Source organism: Aotus nancymaae, unplaced genomic scaffold (assembly GCF_030222135.1).
Source record: "Aotus nancymaae isolate 86718 unplaced genomic scaffold, 86718_ANA_hifiasm-v0.15.2.pri h1tg000003l, whole genome shotgun sequence".
NCBI lineage: Eukaryota > Metazoa > Chordata > Mammalia > Primates > Aotidae > Aotus > Aotus nancymaae.
In genome coordinates this window covers 71,027,982-71,050,482 of record NW_026988414.1, presented here as the reverse complement: position 1 = coordinate 71,050,482, position 22,501 = coordinate 71,027,982, and the positions used below count along the sequence as shown (strand labels likewise).

At 40.8% G+C, this 22,501-nt stretch overlaps 1 protein-coding gene across 1 annotated transcript in view; it reads right to left on the bottom strand.

Moving 5' to 3' along the window:
* ARIH1 (ariadne RBR E3 ubiquitin protein ligase 1) overlaps positions 1-10,623 on the bottom strand; it is a 124,740-nt gene extending 114,117 nt beyond the window's left edge. The window contains exon 1 of the mRNA XM_064382303.1: positions 10,234-10,623. Within this exon, the coding sequence (XP_064238373.1) occupies positions 10,234-10,608 (375 nt within the window). The 5' untranslated portion in view covers positions 10,609-10,623. The remainder of the gene's footprint in view (positions 1-10,233) is intronic.
* Positions 10,624-22,501: the final 11,878 nt, after the last annotated feature.

Sequence of the window (22,501 nt, the reverse complement as noted above, 5' to 3'; positions counted from 1 at the left end):
AAAAAAGGAAAGAACAATACTATTGAACAATATTTACATAAGAAAAAATAATAACAGGAGAAAATTCCTGGAATATTTGGCATTTCTCATTTAAACCTTCTAACTTTTGGCCTTAAAATCAAAATTGTCAGGCTGGGCACAGTGGCTCATGCCTGTAAACCCAGCATTTTAGGAGGTCGAGGTGGGCAGATCACCTGAGGTCAGGAGTTCAAGATCAGCCTGGCCAACATGGTGAAACTCCGTCTCCTCCAAAAAATAAAAAAATTAGACAGGCATGGTGACACACGCATGTAATCTCAGCTATTTAGGAGGCTGAGGCACGAGAATCACCTGAATTCAGGAGGCAGAGGTTGTAGTGAGCCAAGATCATGCCACTGCAGTCCAGCCTGGGTGGCAGATTCTGTCTCAAAAAAAAAAAAAAAAAACAATTCGTTTTTACAAATGAAAAAAAAAGTAGGGCTCTGAAAGCTGATTTGCCAGATCAGACATTAGAGCAATAAAATTTTTTAAGCTGTCTTCTGAGATAGCATACTATCCATCACCTTATACTTGGGGCATCAACTATACCCCAAGCTGTATCAAATGAGCCATTACAGCAGTCCCCTTTCATCCTCATGTCCCAAGACCCTCAGTGGAAGCCTGAAAGTGCAGGCAACACTAAACTTGTACATGCTATGTTTTTTCAATCTGATAACAGCTAAGTGACTAGTAAAGGCCAGTAGCAGGTAGGTAGCCTATTATTGCCATGTACTGGAAAAAGGGACAATTCACGTCCTGGGTGGGATGGTGAGAGATTTGACCACACTACTCAGAATGGTGTACAATTAAAAACTTACAAATTGTTTCTTTCTGAAATTTTCTATTTAACATTTTTAAACTGTCGCATACCTCAGGTAACTGAAACCTTTGAAATCGAAACTGCAAAAAGAAAAAAAAAGAAACTGAAACTGCAGATAAGGGGAAACCATTGTATTTAAGATCAAGTCAGATGATCACCTATCACTAGGTGAATGACAATTTAGGGGAAAAAAATCAAAAATTTAAAAAGAAATTTAAATCATAAGTGATTAAAGAAATCTACTGAATCTATAAAGTGGCTTGACAGCTTTTAAAATATATATATATAAGGCTTTTCAAAACACGGAAAATAATGCAAGGACCATCAGTACTATCTCTGTGGGCCCCAAAGGATCCAGTCACTCCAAGTTAGAAGCAGCCTGATGACTATCTCACTCAATAATGTCAGCCTAAATAAATTCTCATTCTTCTACTTATCCCATCATTTAATGAAAATAATTATTTATATGAAGTCATATAGTAATATAGTGTCAAGATCAAAGGATGAGTTGTGTATTTAGCAATGATTTAGCAAAGTTATGGCCTATGATACTATGCCTATAATAAGAAAGTGGCTACCTAGAAGATAGGAACAACTGAGGAAAAGGGGGTTGATTAACCTCAGGAAGAAGTTTTCCTTCAGGATTCCAAAACGATAGTTATATAAAAAACCAAAAGTATTCAAGGTGCTACTGGTACTAAGAACAATGAGTGAAAGTTAATATGGAAGTAGATTTTATTTCCATTAAAAAAAATTAATAGGCAAACACTGATGGAGCTGCATCACAAAATAGCTCACTGTTATTTACTTGTAGTTAAGCAGAGACGGTAGTGTTACAGGAAAGTTTTTTCTTGTTTTTTTGAGACAGAGTCTTGCTCTGTCACCCAGGCAGATCTGAACTCACTGTAACTTCCGCCTCCTGAGTTCAAGCGATTCTCCTGTCTCAGCCTCCTGAGTAGCTGGGATTACAGGCACGCACCCACCACCACGCCCAGCTAATTTTTGTGTCTTTAGTAGAGATGGGGTTTCACCATGTTGGTCAGGCTGGTCTCAAACTCCTGACCTAAGATGATTCGCCTACCTCGGCCTCCCAAAGCAGGAGCTCTCAACCCTGGCTGTGCATTAAAATAATCCAGGAAAGATTTTTGTTTAATGGCAAAGCCTGGCCCAAACCTCCCACCCCAAGACTCACTTACTCGGTATGGGGTAGGGCCTGGGTACCAGTGTTTTTTAAAATCCCCAAGTAAGAAAATCTGAGTAAGATCACTAGATCACATCAATGGCATTATCCTCACTGTGATACTGTGCAAGATGTTTTGCAAGATACTCTTTTTAGAAGATGTTACCATTGTAGAAAAATCGGTAAAGAGTATGTCGAATTCAATGCAATATCACTTTAGTTCTGCAAGAATGGCCATAATCAAAAAATTAAAAAATAATAGATGTTGTCATGGATGCAGTGAAACTTCTACACTGCTGGTGGGAATGTAAACTGGTACAACCACTATGAAAAAATGGTGTGGAGATTCCTTAAAGAACTAAAAGAAGAAGTACTATTTGATTCAGCAATCACACTACTGGGTATCTACCTAGAGGAAAAGTCGTACAGAAAAGACACCTGCACATGCACGTTTATAGCAACACAATTCACAACTGCAATCATGTGGACCCAGCCCAAATGCCCCATCAATCAAGGAGTGGATAAAGAAACTGGTATATATCTATGATGGAATACTACTCAGCCATAAAAGGGAATGAGTTAATGGCATCTGCAGCAACCTGGATGGGTTTGGAGACTATTATTCTAAGAGAAGTAAATCAAGAACAGAAAAGCAAACATCGTATGTTCTCACTCATAAGTGGGAGCTAAGATTGCAAAGGCATAAGATGGATATAATGAACTCTGAACACCTGAGGGAAAAGGGTGAGAAGGGAGTGAGGGATAAAAGACTATAAACTGAGTTCAGTGTATATTGCTCAGGTGATGGGTGCATCAAAATCTCACAAATCACCACTAAAGAATTTACTCATGTAGCCAAATACCACCTGTTCCCCAATTACCTATGGAAATAATTTTAAAAAAGAGTATGTGGGATTTCTGCATTATTTCTTGCAACTGCATGTGAATCTACAATGTTCTATTAAAAAAAAGCGTAATGAAAAAAAAAAGTAATGAAGAAAATCCCCAGGTGATTCCATTATGTAGCTAAATTAAAAAAAAATCAATAAACTAGAGAATCTCAAATTCCTACCAATTCTAAGAGACTACACGCTATTTTAAACTTAAGTCGCTGAAAGGTAATTAAGAATGTTTACATTTACGGGTACAACATTTTGCAAAGCCAAATGTAAATAATTTATGGTTAATCCAAAATAAAAAATCCAAAGCACTATGTTCTCCTAATAGTATACAAGAAGCTTGGATAGAAAGGCATTCATTATACAATAGCTGTCATTTACCTCTTAGAGATGAGAGAGAGAGACAAACAGCCAGCCTCTAAGATGGCCCCCAAAGACCCCTGCCTCCTGCTCTTAACATCTTTGTATAATTCCCCCGCTCCCCCGCCCCGCTTGAGTATGAGCTGGATTTGGTTACTCACTTTTAACAACAAATAGAATATTCCAAAATGATGCGATGTTACTTCTGAGATTAAGTTATAAAAAAGACTTGCTTCCATAGTAGGGGCCTTCTCTCTGAGATCCCTCACTCTGCAGGAAACAAGCTACTGTGTTGTCAGCCACTTTATAGAGAGGCCCACATGGCAAGGAACTGATATCTGGGCAATAACGCAGAGTGAAAATCTGGCCTGGTCACAGTCAAATAAGTGAGCTTGGAAGAGGAACCTTTCCCAGTCAAACCTTGAGAACTGCTACCCAGGCCAGACACGGTGGCTCACACCTGTAACCCCAGCATTTTAGGAGGCCAAGGCGGGCAGATCCTTTGATCTAAGGCGTTCAAGGGCAACCTAGGCAACATGGCAAAACAAAAAAATAATGGTTTCTACCCAAAAAACCCACAAAAATATAAAAATAAGCTGAGCATAGTGGTGCACACTTATAGTCCCAGCTACTCAGGAGGCTGAGGTAAGAGGATCAATTGGGCTGGAGAGGTGAGGGTTGCAATGAGTCAAGATTATGCCATTGCACTCCAGCCTGGGTACCGGAGCAACCCTTTGTCTTTTTTTTTTTTTTTTTTTTTAAAAAGAGAGAAAGAAGTGCTACCCAGCTGTCACCTTGGTTGCAGCCTTGTAAGAGATCATGAGCCAGAGGCCCCCAGGTAAGCCACATCCAGAATCATGACTCACAGAAACTATGATATAACAGATGCTTGTTGTTTTAAGTCACTAAGTTTTAGGATAACATAAGGAAAAAGATAACTAATCTATATAGTTACCAAAGGTCAACCTCAAAAGGAAGGAATCTAATCTGATGACTTACGCTTGTCTTTCATCATAGTATTTAACCTCCCAGGGTCTACATTATTATCCAGCATTTATAAACTCCATTCTACTTTAGCTGACTTTACCATTACTCAAACTCTCCTCATTCTCATCTCGTTCAATTCCTTAGAATGACTTCCTCTTTTCTATCCACCCAAATCTTAGCCATCTTTGACGACACCCACAGATGTCTCTTCTGTAAATACCTATTACTATCCACTTATTTAAATTACTCACTAACCTAACAGCTTTGTTTTAATCTAAGAGACTGTAACTCCTTAAGAATAAGTCTTATCATATTCCTTTCAACAGGTGTATTTATGCTATCCAGGACTTTATCTCTTCCAGCATACTAATAAATAAGAAAACTCTGCATTAAAAAAAAATCTATAGCACTTAAGTGTCCTTTGATGTGATAAAAGGAAAAAAAGAAAAAAAAATCTAAGAGTGGAAGGGAAATCAAGAACTCCAATCTAGAATGTAAGATGGCACTAGTTTGGCTTATATATTTGAAAATACTGGCCAGGCACAGTGGCTCATGCCTGTAATCCCAGTACTTTGGGAGCCAAGGTGGGTGGATCACATGAGGTCAGGAGTTCCAGAGCAGTCTGGCCAACATGGTGAAACCGTATCTCTACTAAAAATCAAAATTAGCCGAGTGTAGTGGGGGGCGCCTGTAATCCCAGCTACTTGGGAGGCTAAAGCAGGAAAATCACTTGAACCAGGGAGGCGGAGGTTACAGTGAGCTGAGATTGTGCCACTGAACTGCAGTCTGGGTGACACAGAGAGAGAGAGACTGTCTCCAAAAAAGAAAAAAAAAATACTGAGTAAAGACCACCTTAGCTGAAGGATAACACCTACAATGACAAACACCTTCTAACCCTATGATTAGCCTAGTAAGTGTTGCCTGGGTTCTGGAAATTTTCCCATTACTTTTTTTATTTTTTATTTTTTTTGAGTGAGTCTCCCTCTGTCACCCAGGCTAGAGTGCAGTGGTGTGATCTCAGCTCACTGCAACCTCAACTTCGCAGGTTCAAGCAATTCTCCTGCCTCAGTCTCCCAAGTAGCTGGGATTACAGGCACCCAGCTAATATTTGTATTTTTAGTAGAAATGGGGTTTCACCAGGTTGGCCAGGCTGGTCTCAAACTCCTGACCTCAAGTGATTTGCCTGGCTCAGCCTCCCAAAGTGCCAGGATTACAGGCGTAAGCCACCGTTCCTGGGCCCCTATTAGTTTCTTAAACTTACCTTCCCTCATTAAGCCACCACTGTAGTAATTTATCACTAGACATAACACACAGAGAAACATTGCTGTTAAATTTCAACTACATCATCGGTTCTCAAACTTTAGCTTGTATCACATCACCCCTGAAGGCTTGTTAAAACAGACTGTAGGACCCTATCCCTAGAGTTTGATTCATAAGACTACTGCCATAGCAATTCAAGTCTTAGTGTAATTTAAGCTTACAGCTCAAGGAGATCAGCTGGGAAAAGATAAAAGTTCAAGAATAATACATCTAAACTATACCAAACACTTTAATAACTTCAAAACATGTGTGCCTGCACACATCATGCACAGGTTTTCACACCCTCTTCCTCCTCTCCCAATTAATGAATTTAAATAAACCATGATACACACACCTGAATTCAATTTCTTGGAAAAAATGAACATCTCCAATTAACTCAGGTTTTAAAAATGATGTTAAACACTTAACGTGAAAAAGGACCAAACTAGTACTTTAACTCCCTCATTTTCAGTTCCAGATTAAAAACAAAACAAGGCTAGGGCACAGTGGCTCACACCTGTTATCCCAGCACTTTGGGAGGCTGGCGGCGGCAGGGGGCAGATCACCTGAGGTCGGCAGTTCGAGACCAGCCTGACCAACATGGAGAAACCACCCCCCGCCCCGCCGTCTCTACTAAAAATACAAAATTAGCTGCATAAGGTGGTGCGTGCCTGTAATCCCATCTACTCAGGAGGCTGAGGCAGGAGAATTGTTTGAACCCAGAAGGCAGAAGTTGCAGTGAACCGAGATCGCATCACTGCACTCCAGCCTGGACAGCCGAGTGAAACTCTGTCTCAAAAAAAAAAAAAAAGAAAAGAAAAGAAAAAAGAAAGAAAACCACTTTTTAATAATAGCAATACTGGTTAAGATTTAAAAAAAAAAAAAACCCTGGCTTGGAGGGCTTGGAGTGGTGGCTCACACCTGTAATTCCAGCACTTTGGGAGGGAAAGGTGGGCAGATCACTTGAGGCTGGGAGTTCAAGACCAGCATGGCCAACCTGGCAAAACAGTCTTTACTAAAAATACAAAAACTAGCTTGGGGGGTTGGGGGGAGGCTGAGGCAGGAGTATCTGTTGAACCTGGGAGGCGAAGGTCGCAGTAAGTAGGGATATGCCACTACACTCCAGCCAGCCTGGGCAACAGAGCAAGACTGTCTCCAAACAAAGCAAAAGAAAAAACTCTGGTTTTTTTGTTGTTGTTCTTAAAAGCTCAAAAGGTAAGCTAGGTAGCCACAAAGCATTTAAATAAAAGACGAAATTAAACACACTAGTTTGTTTAATTTGATCTTTTATATAAATGCTAATTGGGAGGTTACAGAAAACCAAGAGCTTTCTAAAAGAAAAATAATGTTGACTTATTTGAAAACTAAACCTAACCTGCAGATATCCACAAATAAGAGTATTTATACTGTTGCCCCAGAACTCCTCTCCCAGAAAAAGTAATCAAATTCCCAAGGAAAGATTAAGCTAATGTGGTGATCTTTCAAACTTTTTTGCCTTCAAACGTATCTTACCCGATTTCATATTGAAAATCAGAACTAGGAACAAGGAATTTAAATTTGTAGGGTTAACAGTAAGCTCTCTAATGCAAACTAAATAAAACTCAGTGTTTTTTAACTTGGTAAAACGTGTTGTTTATCAAACCAACATTAAAAACCTAGATAACTGGTATTTCCAACCTCTTTTAATACAAAGAAGTCTTCAGTAAGAGATAAATATCCCAAACGGGGGCAATGGGCAAAATAGGATAAAATGAGCAAAAGGCAAGGGGCAATTTAAAAAAGAAATACCAAGCCCAATAAACATGATAAACTTCAATCTTACCAGTTTTTTTGTTTTTTTGCCAAACACGGACTGGTTGGGAAAACTAGCATAACCTTTCTGAAAGCAATGTGGTAGTATGAATCAACTGCCTTGAAAATGAGCAAATTGTTTTGACTCAACAGTTCTCCTATTCCCAAGAAAATAAGAACACTCAAAGACTGACTTACGAGGATATTTTCAATGATGTTTATAAAAGCCAGAAACTAGAAAATAACAGATTGATTAAATAAATTAGTTTAGATCTATAATCATATAAGCTCTTGAAAAAGTTACTAAAGTTACCTGACAGAGAAGGTTGTTCAGAAAATCTGTTTTTGTAATGTTTTACCACTGAAAACACAAAAAGAACATACAGTATGGTTCCACTGTTACTAACGTGGAACCATATTAATGGCTATCCAAAGGTCTAGAAAAATAACCACAGTTCACTTTTTGGTGTAGGTCTCTGGGTGGCAGGTGTATTTTATCTTTTTATTTTTTCTTACGTAATCAGATTTTTCTTATATGTGCATGTGTTACTTGTGTAACTAAAGTCTCAATCTATTAACCTGCAACATAACAAAAGCCTAATTTAGACCTAGTAATTATACCATTCAGAGAAGAGCTGGTCTAGGATACATTCTACCCTTTGATTTTACTGCTATTCCTAAATTTTATTTTAACAAGGTATGGCTATAACTTATATGTTCAGGAATTCTATTAAGAGCATCCTTATGGTGAAATACACTAGAAAAAGAGTTTTCCCAAACATCTGGCATGGCAACACGGTAAAAGTTGGACACTAAAACAAAACAAAACAAAACCCCTAGTTTTTTGTAGGTCTTATTAGTTCATTTCAACAGCATTTATTTTCTCTCACCTAAGCTAATATAGAATGATGTCGTATGTATTAGCTATATTTCTGTTGCAGAAGTGACACATAGAACTTTTTGGCCTCAATGATTAAGACACACCTAAGCTGATGATGTTTAACTCTAAGAAAACAGAATGTAAATAAGTCAAAAAGTTAAATAATGAATAAGCATGATTTTTTAAAAAGTTAATTAAAATGCCAGTAAGCTAGGTGATAAATTTGAGGATAGATTTTATATAGATGCAGACAAATGAAAAGACCATTCAGTTTTACTGCAAATTACTTTAATGAAGTTCCCTTAAAAAAAAAAAAAGTTATCAATTTAGTTACCTAAGAACTCAATTGTCATGTTTTTAGAATCAATAAAAGAGCTTTAAAATTTATCTTCTACAGACTGGGCGCAGTGGCTCAAGCCTGTAATCCCAGCACTTTGGGAGGCCAAGGCGGGTGGATCACGAGGTCAGGAGTTCGAAACCAGCCTGGCCAGCATGGTGAAACCCGTCTCTTACTAAAAACACAAAAAATTAGCCGGGAATGGTGGCGCGCATGTGTAGTCCCAGCTACTCGGGAGGCTGAAGCAACGGAGAGAGACTCCGTCGCAAAAAAAAAAAAAAAAAAAAAAAAAAAATATATATATATATATATATATATATATATATGTATCTTCTACAATCCTCAACTTCCTTCTTAGACTATGTTCTCTATATTAAAAACTAAGACTTCCACTATTTAGTAACAGCGCTACATATCAGAGATTTTTCTTATTATGCAAAACACTGTATTCAAACATTGCCTGAATAGGTTTAATTTTTAAAACTGTTACTTATAATACTGTAAAAATCTGTTAATAATGTAAAGTCAACGAGTAGGCAGTGACATACTTCTAATTTGTCAATGAATATTGAGCCAACCAATTTAAGTTAAAGAAATAATGACTGACATGCAAGAGGCAATAGTAACTAGTTTCCAGGTTTTCTAAAAGTTGCACTGAATCAAGCTTCATTTTTATTCTTCAGCTATAACCCTGATTCCTCAGGACAAGTAGGTTTTTTTCCCTCAAACAAATGAAAACTTGATTTTCTGAAACTCAAAAATGCAAAAATTTGACACATATGGTTAAATGAGATGTGGTTATCAATTTACACCAAGCCTAACTTACCACGAAATAGAAAATATCAGAGAAAGGAGTGCAGAAGCAGAAAGCCTCTGCTTTCTAACTCACAATAGAGTGTTGTTCAATATTAGACAACACTGCGTTTTGTTGTTGTTTTTAGCTACAAGGATGGGTATGCAATATGCAGTTAACTATTCCAATGGCTTCAAGTAAGTCATATGCTACGACTAGAAAATGCAGCAGTCAGGTCACTAACAGCAAAGACGTAAAAAAGATGTGAGCAGAAGCCGTACCATCTGAAAAGGAGGCCCATCAGCACCTCTTCCGAGAAATAGTTCCCTTCCCCCACCTTTAAGTAGGAATTTGAGACTGCCAAGAAGATCCATTTATTAACTGGTGCCCACTCGGGGCAACTGTACACCAAGCTGCTCTTAGGCCTACCCTAATCCTTTCCAAAAGTGTTCAAATGAGGCTAAGGCCGGGATAAGCCTCGTCGGGGCCCAATTCTTCCTGACTCCTCTTCCCCACCCCACCCCATTCCTCCGCCCCGCCCCAGTAGGCGCTCGACCGGCCGGAGGAAGGACACAGGGCCCGGAGACTGGCAGAAATTGCCCGCAAGAGAAGGCTTAGGTGGCCGAAGACCTCCGCCATAGCAGGACTTGGGAAGCACCGCCCCCAGCGCACCTCCCCACACCCGGCTAACCAGCGAACCTCTGCTTTCGACACCCTCTATCCCCAGCAGAGGCAGCGGAGAAGACAAGGCCGGGAGGCACCCGGCTGGGCTGCGCACCAGGCCCAGGCCTGTCCCTCGGGACCGCGCTGGCCGCCCGAATCCGCTCCCCCGTCCGGCCCGGTTCAGCTGACGCGGCGGCCACCCTCACCTGGATGACCTCGTTGACCTCCCGGATACATTCCACCATGTGTTGTAGAATCTGCTCGGCCGTGAGCACCTCGTAGCGGTAATCCTCCTCCTGCTCGTGCCCCGGCCCGCCGCCACCGCCGCCGCCGCCGCCGCCGCCGCCACCGCCGGGCCCCAAAGCGCTGCCGCCGCCACCGCCCGTCTCCCCGCACAGCAGTCCGTCCCGCTCCCCGCCGACGCCCAACCCGGGCTCCACCAGCTCCACCTCGCCCAGATCCAGGTTATCGTCGTCCGGCTCGTCGTCGTCTTCGTCCTCCTCCTCCTCGGCGCCGCTGTCCTCCTCACTGCACTCCTCGTCCTCGTCGAACTCGTAGTTGTAGCCCTCGTCCGAGTCCATGGCGCGACGCGCGGACGCCCGGCAGACGCTGGCCGAGGCGGGGAGAGGGCGGGGACGCCGAGGCCCCGGCTCTCGCTCCGGCTCCGGCTAATGTCCGGACGCAGGCCTGGCTCCGGCCCCGCGGGCCGCGGCTTCTCCCCACGAGCGGCGGCTGGCGGCTGGTGGCGGTGGGGAGGGCGCGGAGGAGGGAGGGAGGGAGCGAGGGGGCCGCTTGCTGCCCGCCTCAGTCAGTCGCGGCTCCGCTCCGGCCTGCGAGAGAAAACAGTCCCCAGCGCCACCTCCACGGCCGCTGCTATCGCTACTGAGCCAACAAAGGGGCGTGCGTCACCGCGTCGCGCTGCGCCTTCGCGTCACTCTTTTTTGCGTCACTGTGCCCCGCCCCGCCGCCCCTGCGTGGAGCGCGAGGAGACCCCACGGTCCGGCCTGCTTGGGCCTTGGACCCGAGCAGGCTTGCGCGGGAATAGCCTTGCTGGTTCGTTCCGCTGCCGCTGTGTGGGCCGGGCGGAAACCCGTAGACCTTCTATGTGAAGAGATTGCGGCCTCCAGGTCACCAGTCACCGAGAGAGGGACCCCCTGGACTGTCTAGGTGGTGGTTTTTGCTGCAGGCCATAGGCCCTCATGTAGTCCCGTGGGGATGCGGCCTTCCCACCCGACCGTAAAGGCGCTTCCCGCCGCCCTGCAGTAATCCCGGGAAGCCCTCAGCCGCTAAAATTTCTGTTCCCTTGCCTACTGATGGAAACCTGTCGTAAGTGGAACCCCAAAACTGTATGACAGGCGAACCCACTTTAGGTAGCTGTGTGATTCTGTCCACTTGTACAGACGTGCGGTGGTTTTTAAGTGTCCTATAATGACGTCATTTTAAAGGGGCATTTCCTCAACTCCGCTGACAAGAGCCCCTCTTAAGGGCTCTAAACGATGTAAACAACGATGGTTTTCGTGAATTGAGCACTGTGTAAGGACTTTACATATATTCTCACCTTCACGGAGCCATAGTACCCATTTTACACCTGAGGAACCTGAAGCTCAAAAAGGAAAAGGGACTTGCCCAAGACCACAGAACCCTTGCCCTATTTTAGCCGCTGGATGCCTTAAAACATCAATTATAAAAATGCTTTGTAATGCATATGTATTGTATACTATATAGTACATAAAAGACATGAATGCTTCAACAAAATACAGGCAATAATAGAAAAACCTTCAAGGACCAAATGTAGCCAGAGATAATGCTTGTGTCTTATTTGGAAGTGTGCTGTGTGAGCTGAGTGTTGATAAATGTCTAGGAGTTCAACAGAGAAGGTGGAGAAGATGGTCTGGCCGAAGAGAACTGGCAACAGCGCAGAAAGTGTGTCAAGTAATTAATAGTTTCGGGAGCTTAAAGTGCGTGGATGGTAGATGGCAAAATATTAGGCAAGTTAGGGGTCATGTCAGTAAGAGCATTTTATGCCTTTCTACCAGTGGGTTTAAATCTTTGTAAACAGGACGTGAGAGCCAGAAGAGTGTTCTGAAGGAAGGAGAGACATAAGAAGGCTCCCTCTTGAGATAATCTGAAGTATTGGTCAGATTGAAAGCCTTTTAAAATCTAAATCCCTGATTTGTTGATACATCTTACTGTTCAACCTATAGGTTCCCTTTGGAAATTGATTTTGAAAAGTGAAAAATTCCATTATAATGTTTAAAAGCCCCTATCAATTTCTCCATTTTGTAAGTTTTAAAATACTGATAATCAGATTTGATAAAGTAACCTCAGGAGTTACAAAGTAAAGCTTTTAGCGTCAGTACTGGTAGGTCTAGTTTCCTTTTTCTTTTTATCTTTTCTTTTTTTTTTTTTTTTTGAGACAGAGTCTTGCTCCGTCACCCAGGCTGGAGTGCAGTGGCCCCATCTCAGCTCACTGCAACTTCCGCCTCCCAGGTTCAAGCACTTCTAACTCAGCCTCCCAAGCAGCTGGGATGACAGGCACGTGCCACCACGCCCGGCTAGTTTTTGTATTTTTAGTCGAGACAATGTTTCACCTTGTTGGTCAGGCTGATCTGGAACTCTGACCTCGTGATCCACCCGCCTTGGCCTCCCAAAGTGCTGGGGTTACAGGTGTGAGCCACTGCAACTGGCCTAATCAGTTTTATTGTAATAATGCTTATATGTACACAACCTGTGTTATCCCCATTTTCTAGTGAATAGAATTGGTCTGATATTTTTCTCAGAAACCTTTTCCATGATCTCATGACCTCATTTTTTATTAATATCACAAACAGTATTACAGTGCTTCTCAATTTTTGGATCTCCTACCATTGCTAAACCATGGTAACCATGGTTTGATGATTAGTTAACATTTTTTGTACATATTTAATTTGTTCTATAAAAATGTGTATAAGATTATATGTATAGAACTATATGCATAGTTCTATACATATTTTTATAGAATGAATTAGTTAACATTCGTTCTATACATATTTTAGAAACCATTTTAGATTCAGGTTAGGTTATGGTGCTATTTAAGGAAAACCAGTAGAACAACTTCTCTCTGGCCCCACATTGGCCAAGGGATGACCCACATACATTATTTTGTTTTGTTTTTTAATGACTTGTTCTTAAAGGTATTGCCTGTGTTATTGTTTTCCCAGCTATGGTGATTACTAGCTAGAAGCACAGTAGTCTTTAAACAACAACAGGAAAATGTTCTTGAAAAAGAAAATACACTAATTAACACCTTTTTGGTGACAAGATAATTATTGTTGGTAATTTGGCACTCCCATTGTCCCCAGGTCCTTGTAAGGTCAAAAAATATTGGTATACATTTATAAAATATCTACTCATGGGGCAAAATTCCATAAATGTTTATATGCTAACCAAGTGATTATGGACTGAATACCAACAGGAAGAATATGCAGGTGCTTTTCAGATACACATAAATTACAATAGCACTGGAATTTTTCTTCCTTTTTTTTTTTTTTTTTTTTTGAGATGGAGTCTCGCACTGTCACCTGGGCTGGAGTGCAGTGGCACGATCTCGGCTCACTACAACCTCCGCCTCCCAGGTTCAAGCAATTCTCCTGCCTCAGCCTCCCAAGTAACTGGGATTACAGGCGCCCATCACCACGCCCTGCCAATTTTTTGTATTTTTAATGGAGACGGGTTTTCACTATGTTGGCCAGGCTGGTCTTGAACTCCTGATCTCATGATTTGCCCACCTTGGCCTCCCGAAGTGCTGGGATTACAGGCATGAGCCACTGCACCTGGCTAGCACTGGAATTTTTCTAATGGCAGATAATAAAACTGTAAGCTATGGAAAAGCCAACTGTACCAACTCTACCAGTTGGCTCAAGACAGGGGTTTCCTGGGACATGGAATTTTCAGTACCTAAACTAGGTAGATCCAGGCAAGGTGGGATTTGGTTTGGTCACCCTACAGGGTACCTGACCAAAAATTCTTGTATATAAGCAATTGTCTCTAAAATCAAATGGGAAGAAATTGCTTTTTGTCATTTTGTTTATAAAATTAGTTTTAATGCAGCACTTTTTTTCTTTTTTTTTTTTTTTTGAGACAAAGTGTTGCTCTGTCACCCAGGCTGAAGTGCAGTGGTGTGATCTGCCTCCCAGGTTCAAGCGATTCTCCTGTCTTGGCCTCTGAGTAGCTGGGATTACCGGCATGTGCCACCATGCCCAGCTAATTTTTTGTATTTTTAGTAGAGGCAGGGTTTCACCATGTTGGCCAGGCTAGTCCCAAACTCCCAACTTCAAGTGATCCACCTACCTTGGCCTCCCAAAGTGCTGGGATTAAAGGCTTGAGCCACTGCAGCTAGCCTGTTTTTGTTTCTTAATATTTTAGGTGTTCCTGTGTTTCACTAGGAAGTAGGTAAAGAAATTAAAATTAAGTGTTACTACAAATTTAATATTAAATTTGTCAATGAACAAAAAGAAACACCGATAAGCTGAGTACTTTGCATTTCTGTAGAAACATCTATGTATCGCAAATTTTGTTATAGATACCAATTAAGTGTTACGGTATTATTGAGAGATCATATCACATCAGTTCTAAGTGGTAATAATAATAATAAGGTATAGAGAAACTGAAGTTACATGCCTCATTAGAAGTCTAACAGAGAGAGTGACAACCACAAGTAGAACCCAAGATTCCCAACTGCAGCCCTTTCTTTAAGATCTCCCCATCCTGGCACAGTGACTCACACCTGTAACCCCAACACTTTGGAAAACCAAGGTGGGAGAATCAACTGAGGCTAGAGTTTGAGACCAGCCTGGCTAACACAGCGACACCCTGCCTGTACAAAAAATTAAAAATAAGCAAATTAGCCAGGGCTGAGTATAGTGGCTCATGCCATAATCCTAGCACTTTGGAAGACTGATATGGGAGAATCACTTGAGTGCAGGAGTTCAAGACCAGCTTGAGCAACATAGCAAGACCCTGTCTCAAAAAAAAAAAAAAAAAAAAATTAGCCAAGCACAGTGGTGCATGCATATAGTCCCAGCTACTCAGAAGGCTAAGGCAGAAGGATCCCTTGAACCTCCAGGAGTTTGAGGCTCAGTGAGCTGTGATCACACGGTTACAGAGCAAGACCCTGTTTCTAAAAAAATAAAATAAAAATAAAAGATATTCTCTACCTTACCTTTCTTCTAGAAAACAGTTGTCCCTTGGTATCTGCAGGAGATTGGTTCCAGGGACCCCCACAGATAACAAAATCCATGGTTGCTCAACTCCATTATATAAAATGGCATGCTATTTGCATATAACCTACATAAACGTTCTCAAGCATTTTAAATCATCTCTACTTGTAACACCTAGTGCAATGTAATGCTTTATAAATAGTGGTTATATTGTATTATTGTTGCCTTTGAATTTTTTTAAATTGCTATAATGTTACCTTTTATGTTTTTTGGTTTTTTTTTAATTTTCAGTCCATGATTGGTTCAATCTGTGGATGTAGGACCTGCAGATACAACGGGGCCTATTGTACAGTATCTATAGACTTTATTATTGAGCCTGCTTTTATACAAGTAATTATCTAATGTGTGATAAGATAACGATGGAACTCACGCCTGTAATCTTAGCACTTAGGGAGGCTAAGTCGCTCTGTCTGTAATCCTAGCACTTTGGGAGGCTAGGGTGGGCAGATTATTTGAGGTCAGGAGTTTGACACCAGCCTGGCCAACCTAGTGAAACCCTGTCTCTACCAAAAATACAAAAAATTAGCTGGGTATGATGGTGGATGCATGTAATCCCAGCTACTTGAGAGGCTGAGACAGGAGAATCACTTGAACCTGGGAGGCAGAGGTTGCAGTGAGCCAAGATCATGCCACTGCACTCCAGCCTGGGCAACAGAGCAAGACTCCATCTCAAAAAAGAAAAAAAAGATAATGCTGGAACTAGAAATAAAGTATATACTATGAGGCAATTAGACAAATGTACAAAACCATAGTGTCTATGTGCCCCATGGTTGCAAGATTTATTTGGTCTTAAATGTGTGCTTACAGTACAACAAAAAATTACATGATGACTTTCCAAAAAGTGAACATAGATTTGTCCTAATGACAGCCATTTGAAGGAAAAAAGTATCTTTGTAACTAAAATTTGCAAAAGAAACATTTCTCTGTAGTTCACAATATCTCTATTGTGTTGCTTTATGGGTATATTTGACTGAATGGATGAATAGGCAAAAAGTTAGCAAATATATTATTGCGTCTATACTAGATGCCACACTAGATGCATATGCATTTTTAATTTCTTCTTTATGATCTTGTGAAGTTTGAAGTCTTAATTTTGTAGATGAGCAAAAAGGCTCAAAGGTGAAAGTAATTTACCAAAGTACACAACAGGTGGCAGAAACTTGATTCAGATCCAAGTTTTCAGAATTCAAGTCCAGTTTTTTTCCATATAATTCTCAGTGACTATAATAAGATCTTATTCTAAAATTTGTCTTTGTATTTTTATAAGGGAGTGATTGCCATCAACCCTACTGCTTTCTGGATTGGCATAAACATTGACTGTATGTAATATTTGTTCCTCCTGGAACTAGGTAATAAAAGTAGCATGGTGAATAGACGTGTTATCTTCTGCTCACAACGTTCTACTTTATTCCTGTAAATATAATCTTAGCATTCTTTTTTTTTTTTTTTAAGACATAGTCTTGCTCTGCCTCCCAGGCTGGAATGCAATAATGTGATCTTGGCTCACTGTAACCTTTGCCTCTTGGGTTCAAGCAGTTCTCCTGCTCAGCCTCCCACGTAGCTGGGATTACAGGCACCCACCACCATGCCTGACTAATTTTATGTGTATTTGGTAGACACAGGGTTTCACCATGTTGGCCAGGCTGATCTCAAACTCTTGACCTCAGGCGATCCACCTGTCTTGGCCTCCCAAAGTGCTGGGATTACAGGCGTGAGCCACCGTGCCCAGCCTAATCTTAGCATTCTTAATGAAGATTTTAAGTACATAAAGGATGATTTTTTTGGTTAATCAATCAATAGTTACTTATTAGTGTCTATTCAATGCAAAGCCCCTTTCTAGGCATTCTGGAGAAATAAAAAGAGATTATAATTTAGGGAAAGAGATAAACTAAAAGGTTAATTTTAAAAATGATAACTGCAGCCGGGTGTGGTGGCTCACGCTTGTAATCCCAGCACTTTGGGAGGCCGAGACGGGTGGGTCACAAGGTCAGGAGATCGAGACCATCCTGGCTAACATGGTGAAACCCTGTCTCTCTACTAAAAATACAAAAAATTAGCTGGTCATGGTGGCACACGCCTGTAGTCCCAGCTACTCGGGAGGCTGAGGCAGGAGAATCACTTGAACTCGGGAGGCGGAGGTTGTAGTGAGCTGAGATTTTGCCACTGTACTCTAACCTGGGCGACAGAGTGAGACTCCATCTCAAAAAAAAAAAAAAGATAACTGCACAGTTGAAGAGATGTCACAAGCCAAGAAGAGTGGCACAAATGGTAGTGCTAAAGGAGTTCTTGGCCATGGTGCCACGTGCCTGTAATCCCAACTACTTGAGAGGCTGAGGCAGGAGGGTTGCCTGAACCAAGGTGTTCAAGACTAGCTCAAGTAAAATACCAAGTCCCCATCTCAAAAAAAAAAGTTATAGAAAAAAAATAGGTTCAAATTCTAGCTAGGGACAAAAAGGAGATAGAAGTCATTAGACTGGGATATTCTACAAAAACATTAATATGCTAGACTTTCTCATGCCTCCTGCCTTTGTACCTCCTGTTGCTTCTGCCTGACCTCCTTCCCACCTACTCTTTCCCACAAACTAATTCATGTGCTTCAAAAATACTGTTTTTTTTTTTCAAATCATTCCAAACATGGTGCTTGATGCCTAGAACATGTAATCATGTATTGCCCATTCCCAACAAACTTCCAGGCTTTTGTTAATGCTGGAATAAATTAACATAAACCTAAAGTTTGTTAATTAATATAAACCTGAAAATAATAGACATTTATTGTATTCTTACTTCAAAGTATGTTGAATCTTGCCAACATTAAATCAACACTGGTGTTCATGAAAACTTGAAGGTTGTGTGGAGCTGAAGGAAGAGGGGGTCTGATACGCGTATGTTCTCCATGGCACTCTTTAGGATTTTTCTAGGGCAAATGCTCATTTTCCCTTTCATGTCCCCAGTGCCTTTAATACTTCATGGCAAGATAGGATTGATGTTGGAATCCAACTCAATTGGACACAAATGATACAGTGCAGCTTGGTTATGAATGAATAAAGGACTGCAACAAGAAGCAAAAAGTCTTTAGGACTTGAAGATTGTAATAATAGGAAACCCAGAAATAGCGGCACCTGACAGGACCACACAGCCCCAAAGCTTTCAGAAATGAAAAAGCTTTTCTTATTTGTCTTTTTGTTTTCTCTCTTGTTTTTTTGGTTCTTTTGGTTTGTTTCATTTGAGACAGTACCATGATTTAGTAGGCATAGTCACCTCTTCGACTCCAGGAACCAAATGACACTCCTTACAGTTGTTTTGCAATGTGGCAAGAACTGGTTTTTCAATTCTGTCTTTCTAGCTGTACCATCACAGACATCTTTAGGAAAGTAATAATGGAGGGCTTGTGATACATAACAAGAAGTCTTTATGAGCTGCTTCACATTTTGCTTTCCGGAAAAGATAATTTAACATTGGATACATGTATTGACACATTCAAATTGCTGAAGCAGTATATCAAGTTCCCTTTTTTTTTTTTTTTTTTTTTGAGATGGAGTTTTGCTCTTGTTGCCCAGGCTGGAGTGCAGTGGCGCCGTCTCGACTCACCACAACCTCCGCCTCCTGGGTTCAAGCAATTCTCCTGCCTCAGCCTCCCAAGTAGCTAGGATTACAGGCATGTAACACTATGCCCAGCTAATTTTGTATTTTTAGTAAAGATGGAGTTTCTCCATTGTTGGTCAGGCTGGTCTCAAACTCCCGACCTCAGGTGATCTGCCCACCTTGGCCTCCCAAAGTTCTGGGATTACAATCATGAGCCACTGCCCCCAGCCTCAAATTCCCACTTTAAAGAATTTGACAGGACAATAAAATGAAAATCATTACATTGTATCTTAATGTTATTAAAACAGAATAGTCCCAGAGGGTTATACCATATTGATTAGTATATTTGTTTGCATTAAGCAAAGCTGAGTATGTGTGGACACATTTTTTTTCTAAGTCACAAGCTGCATGTGTGGACTATGAACCTTTGTTTCTCCTAAGTGAGTGTATATGGGAGGTTGCAGGTGGAGAAGGTCAGACAAAGGGATGAGATACTGTGCAAAAGTGAATATTCTTACTCAGCTGACTTTGAGAGGTATAATATTGTAGTAGTTAGCACCATATATGCCAGAGCTACAAACCCTACTTAATAAATATGTGAACTTAGGCAAATTACTTCACCTTTTACAAGACTGTTTCCTCATCTGAGGAAGGAAAAGGAAAAATAATAAGGTTTTCCTCATTGGATTGTAATGATGAAATGAGTTAGTGTAAAGGACTTATATTATTATCATTATTTGACACAGGAATTGTACAGTGCTTTGTTTTAGGTCTGACTATCTACAAAGATGATTATTCAGTCAATTTTAAAGTGGTGGCCCTTAGAAGAATACAAAACAAAATTCATTTGTCAAATTGTTGAAAATGCTGCTGTGCTCTTCTTGTATGCCCGTATTTTTATTAGTTAATTCAATAAGTCCGTTGTTCACTAACATGTCAGGCAGTGTACTAGAAACGTTGAAATTAAGAAATTAAATAAGGCGGGGCGCAGTGGCTCATGCCTGGTAATCCCAGCACTTTGGGAGGCTGAAGCGAGCAGATCATGAGGTCAGGAGTTTGAGACCAGCCTGACCAACATGGTGAAACCCCATCTCTACTAAAAATACAAAAATCAACCGGGCATGGTGGCACGTGCCTGCTACTCAGGAGGCTGAGGCAGGAGAATCGCTTGAACCCTGGAGGCAGGGGTTGCAGTGAGCCAAGATTGCACCACTGTACTCCAGCGTGGGCAACAGAGCAAGACTCCGTCTCTAAATAAATAAATAGTAAAACCATTTTAGCTCTCAAGAAGTTCACAGAGTAGTAGGAGAGACATGTAAACCATTAATTATACTATGATAAGTACTATAGTAGAAGTATGATCTGAATGTTAGGGAAGCAAGAATATAGGTATTTAATTCAGTGTAGAAGGCACACAAGATTGTCATGGAGGCCTTCCTAGGGAAAGAAAGTATAGTCTGAGCTGAGTATTGGAGGACAAATTCCTTGGGAAGAGGAATGTGAATGTATATATAAAATATATAAGTGTGAAATATGGTGTATTTAAGCCATGCCCTATTTGGGGAACTGCCAGAAGTTCAACATGCCTGAAATTTTGGATGTATGTAAGACTGTTAGGGCCGTGTGTGGTGGCTCACAATTATAATCCCAGCACTTTGGGAGCCAAGGCAGGAGGATCACATGAGGCTAGGAGTTCGAGACCCACCCTGTGAACATGGTGAAACCCTGTCTCTAGTAAAAATACAAAAAATTAGCCAAATGTAGTGGCACTTGCTGGTAATCACAGCTACTTGGGGAAGGGCTGAGGCACAAGAATTGATTGAACCTGGGAGGCGGAGGTTGCAGTGAGCCAAGATCAAACCACTGCACTCCAGCCTGGAGATAGAGCAAGACCCTGTCTCAAACAAAACAACAAAAACCTACTAGAAGTGCCATTGTCCCTTCTTGTATCCTTCCCCTAGAAAGGTCCCTTTTTTATCCTCTTTCACTTTCTCTTATAACTTGGCTCAAGGCTCCTCCCTCAGCTTGCAAATGATAAGAGGTAGAAATCAAAGCCCTGATTCATCTCTCTGTCTCTAGTCTGTACTCCTTCTCTTATGCTACTTTGAAGATTTTTCATTCTTTGAATAAAATTTGTTATTAGTTTACTAGGATTTTTGTGAGGGAGATAGTGATAGGTCGCACTTTACTAGACTAACTTTGATCATTACATTTAGATTTTATAGAGCTGGCTGGGTGCGGTGGCTCATGCCTGTAATCCCAGCACTTTGGGAGGCCAAGGTGGGCGAATCACCTGAGGTCAGGAATTCGAGACCAGCCTGACCAACGTGGAGAAACCCCGTCTCTACTAAAGACATACAACATTAGCTGGGTGTGGTGACATATGCCTGTAATCCTAGCTATTTGGGAGGCTGAGGCAGGAGAATCACTTGAACCCTGGGGGTGGAGGTTGCAGTGAGCCGAGATTGCGCCATTGCACTCCAGACTGGACAATAAGAGCAAAACTCCATCTCAAAAAAAAAAAAAAGGGGGTTTTATAGAGCTAGTAGGATGAGTGCAAGTAGGGGAAGATGTATTCCATATTAATTCAATAAACTATACATATACTGAATACAGCTGGACATAACCATTGTGTTAGTTATTATTAAAAATACAAATCAGGTTACATTTTCTGTCTATAAGAAGCTTATATTCTAATACAGGAAATCATACAGGAAAAAATGTAATGCCAGATGGTTCATCAAATAGCTGTCTATCAAGCTTAGCACTAGGGCCATATTTCTCAACTTTTGTTTTCATTATCAGCCCCCTGTGGAACCTTTTTAGATCTGTTTTTCTTAATCAGCACCCTGCTATAAAATTTTAACACCACAGATATACCATATATGCTTTAATGGACTGTATGTATGTTTATGCTTTATATATAAGGCATACTTATTTTTATACCCTCCCAAAAAACCAATTTTTTCCCATGGGGAGTAGTATTTCCCATGTTGAAAATATGTACACTAAACTAGAGTTATCATTTTCAAGGTCTAAGATTGGGAATCAAATTGTAGTTTCAGGATGGATGCTTTAAATATCTAACTAAATATTATACCTTAGAAATTAAATTTTCTGAGTTCAGATAAAACCCACAGCACTGTCAGCATCAAATCAAAAAATAAAACAATTGTGTATACACATACATGTGTGGCTAAGCTCAGGGTTGTCACGTTGTGCAACTTCAGGAGAGTATATTTACAATATAGTCTGTGTGATAGAAGGAAAGAAGGGACTGAAAAATAATTTGAAATTATAACCATGATGTGATTAAAAGAGAAACTCAGTCATCTTAAACTTTTCTTGACATTCCTATCTTGTACAGAATTATGTGTTTGTCCTTTGCAATATATAATTAATTCTCTGTGAATGTTTAATTCACCCACATATTAATTTACATACAGGCCAAAAATGTATACCAACCAGAATATTCACAGTATATACACACTTTTTTTATTCTTGAATATAGAACTAAGAACATGAATGCTGTGCTAATTTTTACTCCATAAAGACATTATAAATCAGTTGTATCAAAGCTTAAGTACCCACACTAGGACAAAAATAAATTATTCTGACCTATATGCCAAGGAAC